This window comes from Myxine glutinosa, chromosome 1 (genome assembly GCF_964187855.1).
Source record: "Myxine glutinosa chromosome 1, kmMyxGlut1.1, whole genome shotgun sequence".
Classification (NCBI taxonomy): Eukaryota; Metazoa; Chordata; class Myxini; order Myxiniformes; family Myxinidae; genus Myxine; species Myxine glutinosa.
In genome coordinates this window covers 204,934,506-204,950,828 of record NC_136261.1, presented here as the reverse complement: position 1 = coordinate 204,950,828, position 16,323 = coordinate 204,934,506, and the positions used below count along the sequence as shown (strand labels likewise).

General features: G+C 49.3%; 1 protein-coding gene across 1 annotated transcript in view; it reads left to right on the top strand.

The window, feature by feature from the left end:
• LOC137433123 (E3 ubiquitin-protein ligase CBL-B-B) overlaps positions 1–16,323 on the top strand; it is a gene marked incomplete in the record, with an annotated part of 121,810 nt that overhangs the window by 86,755 nt on the left and 18,732 nt on the right. The window contains 1 exon segment of the mRNA XM_078782740.1: positions 13,001–13,078. Within this exon segment, the coding sequence (XP_078638866.1) occupies positions 13,001–13,078 (78 nt within the window).

Sequence of the window (16,323 nt, the reverse complement as noted above, 5' to 3'; positions counted from 1 at the left end):
TTTATGGTGATCTCACTGCATCAGATCCAATGTGCATTATCCTTCTTTAGCACAAATGCTTATTTCTGGGTGTATAGTTGGCCTTTTCTTTGAATAACTTTTATCAAATGAGGTGGGTATTCAGTTGTTTTGGATTTTTTGATGTTAAAATTCTTATATTTATTGTCCAAATTGCGTGTTGTTGTTGTGCCAGTTCCGTTTTTGCATGACAGTCTCAAATCAGTAATAATAATAATAATAATAATTGTTCTCCCAATAATAAATGGATGGTTTTTATCAAGACGTCAAACCTGCATGCAAGTTTTTCCACAACATGCTTTCACTTGGGCAATATTTGTGGGTTGTAACTCCCAGGTGGCCTGGCATGGAGATATTTATTTTCGTCTGCACTGTCAGGACTTTATTTTTATTCCTCACCAAAGTGTGTGCAATTTTCCATGATCGGAGCTCATTTTTTGAACTGTATTGCTCCATTATAGGAAGTTAAAACCTCCACATTAAAAAAAATGCATAATTTTTGCTTTCCATATTGGCATTGGGCCGCCATTTTGGTTCTTGTACACATCCTGAAATGAGGTAATCCAGTGGACAAGTTGCATATCTAAGTGCAAAATTGGGAACTAGTACATAAACCTGCAGCTATTAACAAATGTATAGCTTTCACTATGGTGTTGCTAACCAAGTGCATTCTGTGACGTATTCAGTTGAGGTTCATGCTATTTGTTCTGGACACACAAGGAAGGATCTGTTGTAGGTTAAGATGGAGAACTCCTGTTTATTGTTGTGTTTTCAACACAGTGCAGTAATCACAGTTTACAAAAAAGTGCACGCACTATTGGGCATGGGGTGACTTCTGTACTTTATTCCTTATCCTGCTTTGACACCTTAGTTTGATGACATCACAGTGTATAAAGCTATCAATATGTGACACTGGTACAGATCTATTTTAAAATATTTAAGGTGTTGTTTTCCCATCGTGTTTTTAATTGTTTGTCGTTTGTTGTTTTTGTTTGTCGTTTGTAGCTTGTCGTTTGTTGTCGCAACATCGTTTGTTGTTTTCCCATCGTGTCTTTTTCTGGTCTTCATCAATGATCTCTCCGACTCTCTGGAAAATCCTCTCTATCTCTTTGCTGAGGACTCCACTCTCTGCCGCTCCATTCCTCATCCCTCAGAACGGCAGTCTGCAGCCTCACTCTCTGCAGACCTGGACAAAATCACAAACTGGTCAAACAAGTGGAACACGTCTTTCAATCCTGACAAATCTCACACTCTTACTATGTCTCTCCGAAAAGACCGACTGGACAACCCTCCGATCTACTTTCTCAAAAATCCTCTCCAAGAAGTTCTGTCGCTCAAGCATTTGGGTCTCACTATCTGCCATGATCTTTCTTGGGAAAACCACATTTCCAAGCAGGCCTCCAAAGCCAGTCGCCGACTGGGCATCCTCCGCCGTGTGAAGTCCTTCCTTGGCACACCTGAGCTCCTCACCACATACAAGGCTTTCATCTGCAGCTCAATGGAATACTGCTCTCCCCTCTGGGCTGGTGCTCCTGCCTCACACCTAGCTCGGCTTCACGCTGTTGAAACAAAAGCTTTCAGAATCATTGGAATCTCCCTCGATGAAGCTGATTGTGCGGGCCTTTCACTCATTCACCGCAGGCAGCTACATGTCCAGTCTTTCTGTCTTCTACCGACATGTCCAGTCTATCTGTCTTCTTCCGAATCCTCTCCGGCCTTGCTCCTCCAGCTCTCTGTGCTCTGTCCCCCAAATATTCCTGCAGGTCGAACAAGATCTGCCTGCAACCCTCTTATGGTTAAACTGCCAAAATCAACACTCTCTGTTCACCTTCACTCTTTCATTCCTTTCTCCCGCCTCTGGAACAAACTCCCTCAGTCTCTTCAATCCCTCTCCTCCCTCCAGGTCTTTAAAACAGCTGTTCACCACCATCTCTTGTCATCCCCCATCCAGAACCTTGATCTTTTCTACCCCAGTTAATTCACCCCAGATCCACTTTTTTGAAATACCAACTTCTTTCCAGGAAGTCCGAGCAGTGTCCATGTGTTTTATACCTCACCCACCCCCCCCCCCCTTCCCATGCCTCCTCCCCCCAAGCCCTCTCCCTCCCACAGATCTCCCAATGTCCCTGTTCTCCGCTGTTGTACTTGTGTGCTTCCCTCTCTCCCCATATTGTATCCCGCTCCCTTTATTGTATGTTTTGTGTGTCCCTTTGTTTTGTTTTTTTGTGATTAATGTTAGTTCTTACACGCGCCTCGATCTTGTATCCCCCCAAAAAAAAAACATCCCCCCCCCCCCCCTCCCCCTCACCGTTTTCATAATGGTCTCCAATACCTGCCCTTTTCCAAGATTTTGAAAAACTGCAAAATGTCTACGTTTTTGGGAGATTGTTACATTATTAACCTCTTCCCTCACTCTATCATGAAATTCAAAAATTTACCCATCCAATTATTACATTTACAATTCCCAATAGACCTATACCATACTTTTGGATAATGAAAGGAAACTACAGTTAACATTCAGTAATAATTTCAGTAACAAAGCATCTCAAATTGCAAAGCTCGTCCATGTCCACTTTGTCCTCTTGAAAAAAACTAAACTTGAGGAAAACAACAGCTAAAAGAAAAATGAAATTGTAAATTTTATTAATTGGTGTTCTGCACTTTATCATAATAGTAGTTTGTTGAAAATTATATGACAAAAGATCAAATGGTAAAAACGTTATGGCCTGGACAGACATGCTGAAGCTCAATGGGAAATAAATAAACAGGGAAGTGGTAAAAAAAACAAAAAACAGCTGTCTCATGTTGATGCGTGGATGCTAGACTATAAGGGCTATTGATACTTCCTATGACTTTACTTTAAGTATGACTTTACCTTTGCATTTTGACACATGAATTGATCTTCTCCTTATTTTCCTAATAAAGGTTTGTTGAAAATTTGATGACAAAAGCTCAAATGGTAAAAAAAGGTTATGCCTTGACAGATAGACCGATACACACAAACACACATTTTCTGAACACACACACATGCGCACACACATGCACACACACACCTCTAATGATTCCAAAAAGGCAAAATAAAAATATAAGATGAAATGACAACTGGGAGAAAGACAGAAGAGCAGGGAAGTATTTTTAAAAAAAAGAAAAAAAAAAGAGTTGGACAGATTGGGGATAGACGAAGAAGAATCACTGGAATGGCTAAGAAGAGGTCAGCTCAACTGGGATGGACAATGAATCATTAATTATTGATGCCCAAGACCAAGGACACTACACCAATGGCTTTAAGAAAATGGCAGGACTGAGTCAATCAGACAAGTGTGGATTCTGCAAGGTAGAAACATAAAGCACGAGTCGGCTGCTATCGAGAAGTTAAAAAAACTCATGTCAGAGCAGTGTACACCCAAAGGCACAACAAGGTATGTAGAGTAAACCACTGGCACATCTGTAGGAATTTCAATATACCTGTTCCACAAAACTCATGGAAACATGAACCAAAAGCAATCATTGAAAATGATGACAATGCTTACGTACGACCTGATGGTCCCATCCAGCGTGAACATAGAAAACAAAGCACTGCGACTGGACATAGTACTCAGATATAAAAAGGAAAAGAGGGCATTGCTAATTGTGGTTTCAATACCCAGCAATTTGGTCTAAACAACGTAGAAATCAAGAAAATGACCAAATATCAAGACCTCAAAATTGAAGTGAAAAGATCCTGGAAGCTGAAGAATGCCAAAATTGTACCAGTGATAATTGGCGGAATGGGAATGATGAAGATAAACCTTAGAGCTCTTAAAAACCATCCCTGGGAACATTACCACAAACAAATTACAGTTGGAGGCTGTATGGGGCTCAGTGACGATCCTGGCAAGAGCCCTTTGAACAAAACTCTGAGAACAACACAAATTCACAACTTAGCCCATGAATTACAATCCTTCACCGAAGCGGGGGTGGATACTTTGTGTCCTTGGAGGACCCCGTTCCACCTTTTGAAACCCAAATTATGGAGATAATAATCAATGAAACACACACACACATACACACACACACACACACACACATATTTGCAAATTATTGTCTTCCGCTGCATGGGGGACAGGCTAACCAGATAGTTTTCCAATGGTGACCTGACCTTCCTTACCTTTTCCACTTGGAGATGTGGAATACACACACACACACACACACACACACACACACACACACACACACACACACACACACACACACACATACACATACACACACATGGAGATGGATACTTCAAGACCTGGGAGGACTCCGTTCCACCTTCTGAAACCCACCTATGAAGATAACAACCAACAGTATACACCACATACACGACGCAACATAGGACTGTTAAACGACACAAATATAACCACCGAGCTTGGAGAAGTCCCATTACCTCCCGGGGTACTCTGGGTACCAGTGACGCCACAACAATGCTGCTTCCTTTCTCATTGCATTTGAAACTAGAACAGCACTCGGTAGAGAGCATACCTCTGCCTGGTTGGCCATATCACTCAGTGGTGCAGAATCACTTAAACAATTAAATAATTCTCATATCCGAATCCATATTCAGATCTTCACCAAAATCGAATCTATTTGTCCTTGTCAGAAACACAACCGGTCCACCAAGTTTCGTCCAAATCCGTCCACAACTTTTTGAGATATCCTTCTATGTATCGTTTTGGGCCCTATCTCCCAATGGTGAAGAATCACTTTTAAAATTCTAGATCCGAATCCGGATATTCACCAAAATCTAATCATTTTGTCCTTGTCAGATACACTACCTCTCTGCCAAATTTCGTCCGAATCCGTCCACAACTTTTTGAGATATTTTGTTCACAAACAAACTGATGACAGACAGACAAACAGACAGGGGTGAAAACATAACCTCCATCCACCTTTGGTAGCAGAGGTAACCTGTAGGGCATTTCCCAAGGATGAATTTCTTCCTACGCATGGGTGCCAGCATAGGGGAATTGTCCTTGTTCTTAACCTTTTAAATGCCGAACTTCAAGCAAGGAAGCAGAACGTCATGTTTTTAAAATTTTTGGCATGACTCGGCTGGGGTTACAGCCGCCGAACTTCCAGATCTGGAGCGGATGCTCTAACCATTACACGAATACCAGGCAGGGTGTTGCATCAATGTCCACCTCCCGTTGGATGGGATATCAACCTGATTGACCTATCAACTAGCATTTACTGATGGATGTTTAAAAACCTCGTAATAAAAACAAGCGTTACGCCTAGGTCCCCCGTCGGTGAAGTGATGTGAGTTGACAAAGTGGAAGACGCAAGGCGGCCATCTTGGATTTTGACGTGGCGACCCAATTTTCAATAGCGTTCTTCCTTATGCGTAGATACACTCACACACCAGATTAAAAGTTAGTAGTGAAGCGCGATGCTGCGCGTGCTAATGCTTACGCAAAGAGCAAGCGGACAACGTGGTTCATAAAAGAGTCTTTATTGAAAGTACTCAAACTGCAGCACTAAGCTGCTCAGGGCTGCGCGCCCCGTGTATATCGTGAGGCCACGCCTCTCTCCCTGGCGTGGCCCATCCCCACTTGGTGTGCGGGGTGATGTCACCACGTCAGTGCTTTCGTGTCCGCCACACGCCACCCCCCCCAGAATCCCCGCGCACCTGAAGGGTCAGTTTGCGGGGCAAACGGATGACCCGGCCGAAGCGCCCCCTGGCGACTGGCGGCGTCTGGGATGCAGGGATGCCATCTGGGATGCCTCCGGCTGCAGGACCGGGGGGCGGCGGGGCTGGGCGGTGCCGGGGGTCCGCCCGCAGGGGGGCGGCCCCGACGCGGGGATCGGGCCACTGGCGGTGGATGGTCCACGTCGAGGTGGGCCGGCTTGAGGCGGTCTACAGAAACGCGGTCAGGAGTACCGCCGATGTCCAGGGTGAAGTGCTTCGCCCCGGTCTCCAGCACGCGGAAAGGCCCGTCGTACGGGGGCCGCAGTGGTGTCCGGTGGGCATCGTGGCGGACAAAGACGTACTCCGCCGTGCGAAGCTCCGGGGCGACGTGCGTCGGTGTGTGCCCGTGGCATGCCGTTGGCACCGGGGCGAACCTCTGGGCGGTCTCTTGCAGAGCGGAGCGCTGCTGTGCCGCGGACCATGGTGCCGTGGAGTCGGGGAGGAACTCGCCCGGCACACGCAGCGGTTGCCCGAAGACCAACTCCGCCGCGGATGCGCGCAGGTCCTCCTTGGGCGCCGTCCGGAGGCCCAGCAGGACCCAGGGGAGCCTGTCGACCCAGCCGCCGTCGCGGAGGGTGGCCCGGAGCGCGGCCTTCAATGAGCGGTGAAATCGCTCACACAGGCCGTTAGCCTGGGGGTGGTAGGCCGTGGTTCGGTGCAGCCGGACCCCGAGCCCCTGCGCGACCGCCCCCCAGAGCTCCGAGGTGAACTGGGGGCCGCGGTCGGACGAGATGTCTGAGGGGGTGCCGAACCGGGCGACCCAGGTGGCGATGAAAGCCTGAGCGACATCGGCCGCCGTCGTCGACGCCAAGGGCACGGCCTCCGGCCACCGGGTGGTGCGGTCCACCATGGTGAGGACGTGGGTGAAACCCCACGAGGGGGGCAGAGGTCCCACCAGGTCCACGTGGACGTGGTCAAACCGGCGTTCCGGCACCGTGAATGGGGCCAACGGGGCCTGGGTGTGCCGGTGCACCTTGGCGCGCTGGCATGCGAGGCACGTCCTGGCCCAGCCGCGGACGGCCTTCCGGAGGCCATGCCAGACGAACTTGTCGGCGATCAACCTTTGGGAGGCCCTCGCGCCCGGGTGGGACAGGCCGTGGATGGCGTCAAACACCTGGCGCTGCCAGCCTGCGGGCACGATGGGGCGAGGACGCCCGAGGGAGACGTCGCACAAGAGGGCCGCGCCCGCGCCGTCGAACGGCACCTCGGTGACGCGGAGGCCCGTGATGGCGGTCCGCAAGGCCTGGACGTCGGGGTCAGCGGCCTGGTCCGCTGCCATCCGGGCATAGTCGATGCCGAGGTGGACTGCGTGGGCGACGGCCCGGGAAAGGCAATCCGCCACCGGGTTGTCCTTCCCCGCGACGTGCCGGATGTCCGTCGTGTACTCGGACACGGCCGAGAGGTGACGCTGCTGCCGGGCCGACCACGGCTCGGTGACCTTGCCCATCGCGAAGATCAGCGGCTTGTGGTCGACGAAGGCCGTGAACGCACGGCCCTCGAGCAGATGGCGGAAGTGCCTGACCGCCAAGTGAAGCCCGAGCAACTCGCGGTCGAAGGTACTGTAACGGCGTTCGGGCGGGCGAAGCTGCCGGCTAAAGAACGCCAGCGGTTGCCAAGCTCCTCGCACCCATTGCTCGTGCACCGTGCCCACCGCGTAGTCCGAGGCGTCGGTGGTGAGGGCGATCGGTGCATCGGGCGCCGGGTGCGCGAGCATGGTGGCGTTAGCCAAGGCGAGCTTCGCGCCCGTGAACGCCGTGCCCATCTGCTCGGTCCAGGTAATGTCGCCTTTGCCCGGCTTACCTCGGAGAGCTTCGTGCAGGGGGCGCAGGAGCTGGGCGATACGGGGCAGGAACCGATGGTAAAAGTTCACCATGCCCAGGAACTCCTGCAGCCCTCTGATCGTGCGGGGGCGCAGAAACCCCTTCACCGCCTCCACCTTGGCCGGCAGGGAGACGGCTCCGTGCCTGGTGACACGGTGCCCCAGAAAATCGATTATGGCGGCGCCGAACCGGCACTTTGCGGGGTTCACAATCAGGCCATGCTGGCCCAGGCGTTCGAAGAGCGTGCGGAGGTGGCGTAGGTGCTCTTCGCGGGACGCGCTGGCGACGAGGATATCGTCCAGGTAGACGTAGACAAAATCCAAGTCGCGCAGGACGCTGTCCATCAGTCGCTGGAACGCCTGAGCCGCATTCTTCAGACCGTAGGGCATCCGCAGGAACTCGAAGAGTCCGAATGGCGTGATGACCGCCGTCTTCGGGACGTCCTCCGGCCTGACGGGGACCTGATGGTAGCCGCGTATGAGGTCCACCTTCGAGAAGAAGGACATGCCCGCCAAACGGGCGGAAAAGTCCTGAATGTGGGGGACGGGGTAGCGGTCGGGAGTGGTGGCGTCATTGAGACGGCGATAGTCCCCGCACGGTTGCCATCCCCCGCCGGGCTTCGGCACGATGTGCAGCGGCGACGCCCAAGCGCTCTCTGAGCGCCGAACGATGCCGAGTCGCTCCAGGGTAGCGAACCCCACTTTTGCCACCGCCAGCTTCGTCGGCTCGAGGCGGCGTGCCCGGGCGTAGACCGGTGGCCCGACGGGGATGTGATGGGCCACCTCGTGCTTGACGGCCCCCGCCGAGAAGGTGGGCCGCATGAGGGCTGGGAAGCCGGCGAGGAGGCGGGTGAATGCGTCCGCTGCCGGAAGCGTACAGACCAACGTGGCCGGAACCGAACCGTTCGGCAAGCCGCTTGGCAAGCCGCTCGTTGAGCTGCTCGACGAGCTGGGCAGCGCACAAGCGAGCGAGCTGAACGTCTCGGCCTGGACAAGACGTCTGCGCTTTACGTCGACCAGGAGCCCATTAGCGCACAGGAAGTCCGCGCCAAGCAGTGCCATGGGCACGTCGGCGGTGACGAACGTCCATCGGAAAACCTGCCCTCCGAACCGCAGAGAGAGGCAGCGTTTTCCGTACGTACGGATGGGCGTCCCGTTCGCGGCAAGCAGCGCGGGGCCCCCACCCGCGGTGTGCTTGTCTGACGTACCGGCGGGAACGACACTCACCTGCGCTCCCGTGTCGCACAGGTAACGGCGCCCGGATAAGGTGTCCGTTATGAACAGCAGGCTGCTCGAACGGCCGGCGCTCATCGCCACTATTGAGCGCTGGCCCGGGCGTTTCCCGACCTGTTGAAGGAACATGGCGGATGACATTGCCGAGCCTCCTGGCCAAACTTGGCGTGGAACCAGCACCAGGTGGTGCAGCTGGAGGAGTGTGGCTGGCTCCGCCAGGCCGGTGGAGTTGGCGGTTTTCCCTGCGGTGGCGGTTTTCGCCGCGGCGGTGGGCGGGGCGTGGCGGCGGTCACGAGGGGCGTATCAGCATGCTGCGTATGCTGTGTAAGCTGATGCTGTGGATCAGCATCATCAGCAGCATCAGCCTCGAGGTCCGTGACGGCCGCACCGACTCTCGCCCGCGTATCCGAAGCCGCGAAGTACCTGTCCGCCTCGGCTGCCAATGCTCGGGGTTCCGTTAGCCCGGTCCCGGCCAACGCGAGGCGAACCTGCGCTGGAAGTTGGCGACGGAAAAGCGCCCGGAATAGAGAACCGGGGGCTTCGTCGCCCAACAGTGACAGCATATGGTCCATTCGGACCGACGGGCGCGTGTCGCCGAGCTCGGGGAGATCCAGGAGGCGGTCGGCCCGTGCGTCGTCCGTGAGGCTGAACGTGGCTAGGAGTAGCCGCTTGAGTGCCTCGTACTTGTGGCCGTCCGGTGGGTGGCGAAGGACGGACACAACTCGAGCGGCTGTGCCGGGCCCGAGGGAGGCGACGACGTGGCAGTAGCGCGTGTCGTCGCCGGTGAGGCGCCGAAGCTGAAATTGGGCTTCGGCTTGGACGAACCAGACTTCGGCCTGGGCCTCCCAAAATTCGGGAAGTTTAATCGACATTGCCTTGTCGTTTGCCATTGCAATGGCGTCGTGTTCGGAAGAATCGCTACGGCAGATCCAACGTCGAGGTCACCATATGAAGCGCGATGCTGCGCGCGCTAATGCTTACGCAAAGAGCAAGCGGACAACGCGGTTCATAAAAGAGTCTTTATTGAAAGTACTCAAACTGCAGCACTAAGCTGCTCAGGGCTGCGCGCCCCGTGTATATCGTGAGGCCACGCCTCTCTCCCTGGCGTGGCCCATCCCCACTTGGTGTGCGGGGTGATGTCACCACGTCAGTGCTTTCGTGTCCGCCACAGTAGTTCATTTATTTTTCAAGATATTCGGCTCACAAGGTTGACATATATATGGTGGCGGCCATCTTGGATTTTGACCTGGCGACCCAATTTTCAAAGCGTTCTTCCTTATGCGTAGATACACTCACACACCAGATTAGAAGTTAGTAGTTCGTTTATTTTTCAAGATATTTCGCTCACAAGGTTCAGACATATATATGGTGGCGGCCATCTTGGATTTTGACGTGGCGACCCAATTTTCAATAGCGTTCTTCTCTTCCTTATGCGTAGGTACACTCACACCAGATTCGAAGTTAGTAGTTCGTTTATTTTTCAAGATATTCCGCTCACAAGGTTCAGACATTTACTTTTCAAGATATCGTGCTCACAAGGTTTCGATATGGTGACAGCCATCTTGGATTTTGACGTGGCGACCTAATTTTCAATAGGGTTCTTCCATATGCCTAGTTGCACCCACACACCAAATTAGAATTCGGTCCTTTGCTTACTTTTATAAAGATATTGCAGTGCACGTACGCATGCACGCACGGACGCACGCACACACGGACGGAGGGGAAAACCATAGTCCCCCTTTCGCTCCGCGATGCGACGGGGGACAAATATGCCATCGCATGCCACCTCCATGACATGCTCGCTCGCACATGACGATGCACGTAATGTTGCTGTTCTACCTATGCAATTGGCTGCCAAAGGCAGTCGGTCAACATCGTGAGTGGCCTGGAAAGACGAACTCTATTTAGCAAAATTCCACTTTGGTTTCAATGCATTACTTCATTGTAGCATTTTAGCAAATAATGTGTTCCTCTCCTTTATACATTTTCAGGTTGTCTGCTGGCTTCCCCAATTAACATTAGACTAAAAAAGTTCCTTAAGGTCTCTATCATTACCTCCGCTACCAAAAGTGGATAGAGGTTATGTTTTCACCCCTGTCTGCCTGTTTGATGGTTTGTCTGTGAACAAGATATCTCAAAAGGTTAAGTGTGGATTTGGACGACATTTGGTGGAGAGCTTTGCTATGTGACAAGGATGAAATGATTAAATTTTGATGAAGATCCGGCAAGCCGGATCCGGCGAGTAGAATTTTTTAAGTGATTCTTCACCATTGGGAGACGGGGCCAAAAACGATATATAACACGATATCTCAAAAAATGTGGACGGATTTGGACGAAACTTGGTGGACAGGTTGGGTGTGTGACACGGACAAATTGATTCGATTTTGGTGAAGATCTGAATATGTATTCGGATACGAGAATTATTTAATTTTTGTAAGTGATTCTTCACCATTGGGAGATTGAGCGAAAAGTGATAGGTGTCAAAGATCCTGAAACGAAATGCTCAGAGGGGTGTCCCTACTCCAATACCGAGGCCAGGACGTCCCCGCAGAACCACAAGGAGGGATGATCGCCAGCTGCACCGGTTAGTCCGCAATGGCCGTACCAAGTCAGCTAATCGGCTTAGGGCTGAGTGGCAGCAACTGACAAATGTGCCTGTATCAAGAAGGCTAGGTCCCCCTCCCCCTCCCCATCCCCCCCTCTTTTCCCCCATGCTCCCATGCTCATTTCCCTCCCCTCCCCCCTCTTCTCCCCTCCCCTCCCCCCTCTCTCCCCTCCCCTCCCCCCTCTTCTCCCCTCCCCCCCTCTTCTCCCCTCCCCCCCCGTTCCCCTCCCCCCTCCCACCCTCCTCCCCCTCCCATCCCTCCCCCTCCCCCTCCCCATCCCCCCCTCTCTTTTTCCCCTCTCCCCCCTCCCCCTCCCCCTCTCCCCTCTTCTCCCCTCTCCCCCTCCCCCTCCCCCTCTTCTCCCCTCTCCCCTCCCCCTCCCCCTCTTCTCCCCTCCCCCCCTCTTCTCCCCCTCCCACCCCGTTCCCCTCCCCTCCCCTTGCCCTTCCCCCTCCCCTCCCCTGCCCGGCAATGCCGGGTACTTCTGCTAGTATAGCATATTAGTGATATATATATATATATATATATATATATATATATATATATGTATATATATGTATATATATATAATATATATATATATATATATATATATATATATATATATATATACACAAAGAATTAAGTTAAGCACCCCTACACAACGAATTAAGGTAAGCACCCCCTAATCTATATTCTTTGTGTATATGTATACATTGGCATATATTCTAAGGTATGTGAGATCAAATAATGATTGGTATGACATTAGCAATTATCCATTGATGAACTTGAGTGATCAAAGTGAAAAAAAGTGATTGGTTGAGTCAGTGATCCGATCACGTGGGTCCTACACACGTTATTGACGCAAAGATCGCTAGAGGTCTTCTCAGAACAATGACTGTACGTTAGAAAACATAAACGTCATCCACACTGTCCGTGATGGACCTATAGCTCCATACTTAAATTGAGGTGAAAATATGCCTAAAATTCCCAAAAATTTTCACCTTAAATTATTCAGAATACAATATTGAAAACGGCATGATTGTTATGTTTTTATGTGACCATAATATCACTTCTCCAGAAAATATAGCAATATCATGGGTATATTACACTGTTTTGACGACAACAAACTTGTAATGTGCGAGGTTGTACAAAAACGGGGGGGGTGCTTAACTTAATTCTTTGTGTATATATATATATATATATATATATATATATATATATATATATATATATATATATATATATATATATATATATATATATATATATACACACTTAACACCCCACAACTAAACATCTTTAATTTCCTTGATCCGTGTCTATCTATGCATACCTGTTCTTTACCTTTTGTGTGGTAAATTTCACATGTGGCATAAAACAGTAACTTGATCGATGCCCTATTTTAGATCAAGACCTTGATTTTAGATGAAATCTTCATTTCACCTGTGCTGTAACTTGGAAAGATGATCCATGACAACGGAAATCTCTTTGCATCAATACCAAACAAATCCATTTGTTTGACCTTATTTGGCCTAAACATAAGCACATGATTGTGTTGGAAATGCTTTGCCTCTAACGGATGTTGATGGTCTGGAAAATGAAGTGAACTGTGTGCTGCATTTTGCTTTTTAGCGCTGTACCAGCGGAGAGAGAGAACCCAGAGGGGGCAGAGACATCAGGTGTGGGTAGCCCTCCCACTTATTCTGCGAGGTGAGCTGTTCATGTTTTCCATTAGCGTTCGGTTAATGCCACCAGATTATTCGTGCAACTTTCTGACATTTGAAAGGCAAGGTTTGATTTCCAAACTCAAAATACCCTACTTATTGAAGCAGCACGTACACAGTTTTGCACCAAATGTCAGTAATTTGACTCTGTTGTTTCCAGGTAACCTGCCCTGCTGTTTACGCAGAGGTAGACTGACTGTTTGAACTAGTGTAGTATGGTTTCATCTTCCCTTCCCACATTGTTTGAAGCGTACGGCACGCCTTGCTCAAATAGCACATCATTAGGGTGTGGAAAACTATTGATGGTCCTACTCGACTGTCAAATAAATCCATTGTGTGACTGCAGGGGAGGTACATTGGGATGCGGCTAAACCTATCAACTGCAGTCGTTGTAGTGAATGTGAAGATTTTATAGGCATTGTAAAAGCAATAAAGAAGTTCTATTGTGACAACCCATTTTCGTTTTTATTCATTTTTAACCAGCTCTCGAGCAAGAATATTTAAGCAGCTGCAGTTCCTCGACTTGAAATGTACACTACTCTACTCGACTCGTATGGTACACTTACCCACAATAGGTTACTTGCATGAATGAAAACATTGAATCGTTTATTTATTTATTTTATAACCATTTTGAACATTATAATAACATCTCGGCCTACCTGAGCCGAGTTTGGGACTGTATAGTTCTATTGGTGTTGTTGAAAGTTGCATGTTTCATCCCAAGGTTGCTGAGTAATTGTGCAACACATTCTCTTGTAAAGTAATCTTTACCTCTGTGAGTGTAATTATATTTTCACCTCTTGCTTCACTTATTCTACCCAACATGTCATGGCCCAGGACAAGCCTGTGGAGTTTGTTGAGCTCGTGCAGAAGAGGAAGGAAGTTCAGAGCATGGGCCGGAAGACTATCAAGGATGGAAATGCAAAGATCATGTTGCTGTAAAGTACAAGGAGACAGTGAAAGCAATGTATAAATAACTTAGTGAGGAAGCCGAGGGTTTGGAGGTGCAGAGAGAGATGTTTAGCAGAATTTTTTTGTTTTTTGGTATGCAAATCTAGGCTCGTGGAAGAGTTAGAACACATAATGCATCAGAACGAGAGGAATATCAGCAAGAGGGGAGAAATTCCAAGGCCAAGGGACGAAATATATGGAGACTGGCAAACATGGGATGTGGGTATGAATGTGGGTAGGGGAGGATGCAGGGTTGGACAAGATGGATACAGAAGCAAACTCTCAGGAAGGATAAACTGGAAATTTCGAGGTGGTGGGGTGGCATAACGGGAGTACAAATGTCATGCTTTTGGATGGGGGATGATCTGAGGTAGTGGTAAATAGCTGTCTTGAAGACCTGCTGGGAAGAGTGATATTGAAGAGAGGGTGGAAGTTCGTTCCACAGGTGGGATAAATGAGGAACAAATGAGTGGAGATGAGAAGTGATTCTCGATTTGAGGGTTTCACCACAAGCACGTTGCTGGTGGATCGCACACACCCTGCAGAAACCTGGGGAGGGGTCAAAGCACATCGAGGGCAGAGGGTGCAAGACCAGAAAGGAGGCGGAAGAAGACCGAGATAGCACAGACCTGTCTGTGATAGAAAAGTGATACGGCGTCAGTGTGGGAGCTCCCAATGATCTGGAAGGCTTTAGTTTCCACAACATATCAAGTGCTAAGCAAGGTGTGAGGCAGGGATGCCAGCCCAGAGGGGAGAGCAGTATTCCATCAAACTGCACATGAAGGCCTTGTAGGTGGATAGGAGTTCAGGTGTGCAAAGGAAGGACTTTGTACGATGGAGGATTCCCAGTTGGCAACTGGCTTTTGGAGGCCAACTTAGAAATGTGCTTTGACCAAGAAAGATGAAAGCTGATGGTGAGACCCAGGAGTTTGTGTGACTGAACATCCTCAAGAGGATTGTTAAAATGGGAGGGTTCCCCAGATGGTCCTTTTGGTGAGAGTGAGATTTGTCAGGATTGAAAGAGATATTCCAAGTGTTTGACCAGCTTGTGGTTTTGTCAAGGTCTGAAGAGAGGGAAGAGGCTGCAGCCTGTATGTCTGAAGGATGAGGGATTTTTAATGGAAATCACCCCCAAACAAGGCATAAGCCACTCTAGGTAAGGGGCTATGGGAAGGTTAGAAAAAGATATGGATAATGCAAAAAGAAATAAAGAAAAACTAACAAGAAAACATTCAAGACACAGAAAGTAGCAGAAGTCAGGTAAAATGTGATTAAACCTTAAAGATGTAGGAAATAGGAAATGACATTCGTCTTCAAGCTGAGTCGATCGTAGGATAATGGAAAGCACGTTGTTGGTAGTGAATTTGAGACCGAGACAGTATGAGGGATAAAACTATGTGCATAGCCTTTCATTCTGCACTTTGGATCAGCTAAAGTGTACGAGTGTGCAGAGATTACAAACCGAATCTTGTGTCCAACACTCGTGCGGGAGGAACCAAGTTAGAAAGTCCAACAGAACATTTGCCATGAAAATATCTGGAGACTTTATCAAAGGCTTTTGAGATATCCAAAGCAACTATTCGAGCTCCACTCTTGAGCTCCAATACCCTGGTGAATTGATCTGTAATGAAGGATAGCAGATCACCAGTAGAGTGAGAATAACAAAAGCCATACTGGCAGTCAGTGAGAAGATCATTGTCCTCCAGATGGCTGATAAGTTGTACATTGATGAAGCATTCGAATACCTTATCACAGGAAGCAGGCTGATGGGGCGATAGTTACTTGGCTCAGAATTCTCACCACCACCCTTGAAATCAGGGACAACAGAAGCCACTTTCCAGGATGAAGAAAACATTGGATCAGACAAGCACAGGTTGTATAGCTTGGCAAGAATTGATGACAGTTCAGGACAATACATCTTCAATACAATCACAGTGATTCCATCAGGACCAGTTGCTTTTGAGGCATCTAGGGTACAAATGATTCTGGCAACCTTCTTAGGAGTGATAAATGGAACAGAAATATCAGAGTCTGTATGAGATTGAAAATCAGGAAGAGTGTGTCCCTGATCATTGAGGGTAGAATTAGAAACAAAGCACCAAGTGTCTGCTATCGCCAAGCATAGATTAAGGGCAGGCCATGTTCCCTATGGGACAATGTGAACGATCTGGTGGCACCCCCAAACTGTGCCAGGAGGCGAATACTAGAGGCATGGCACACTGGTCAAACGAGGTCACCTTTCACAGAGAAGACTGTGGCATTATCACAAGCATATGGTCC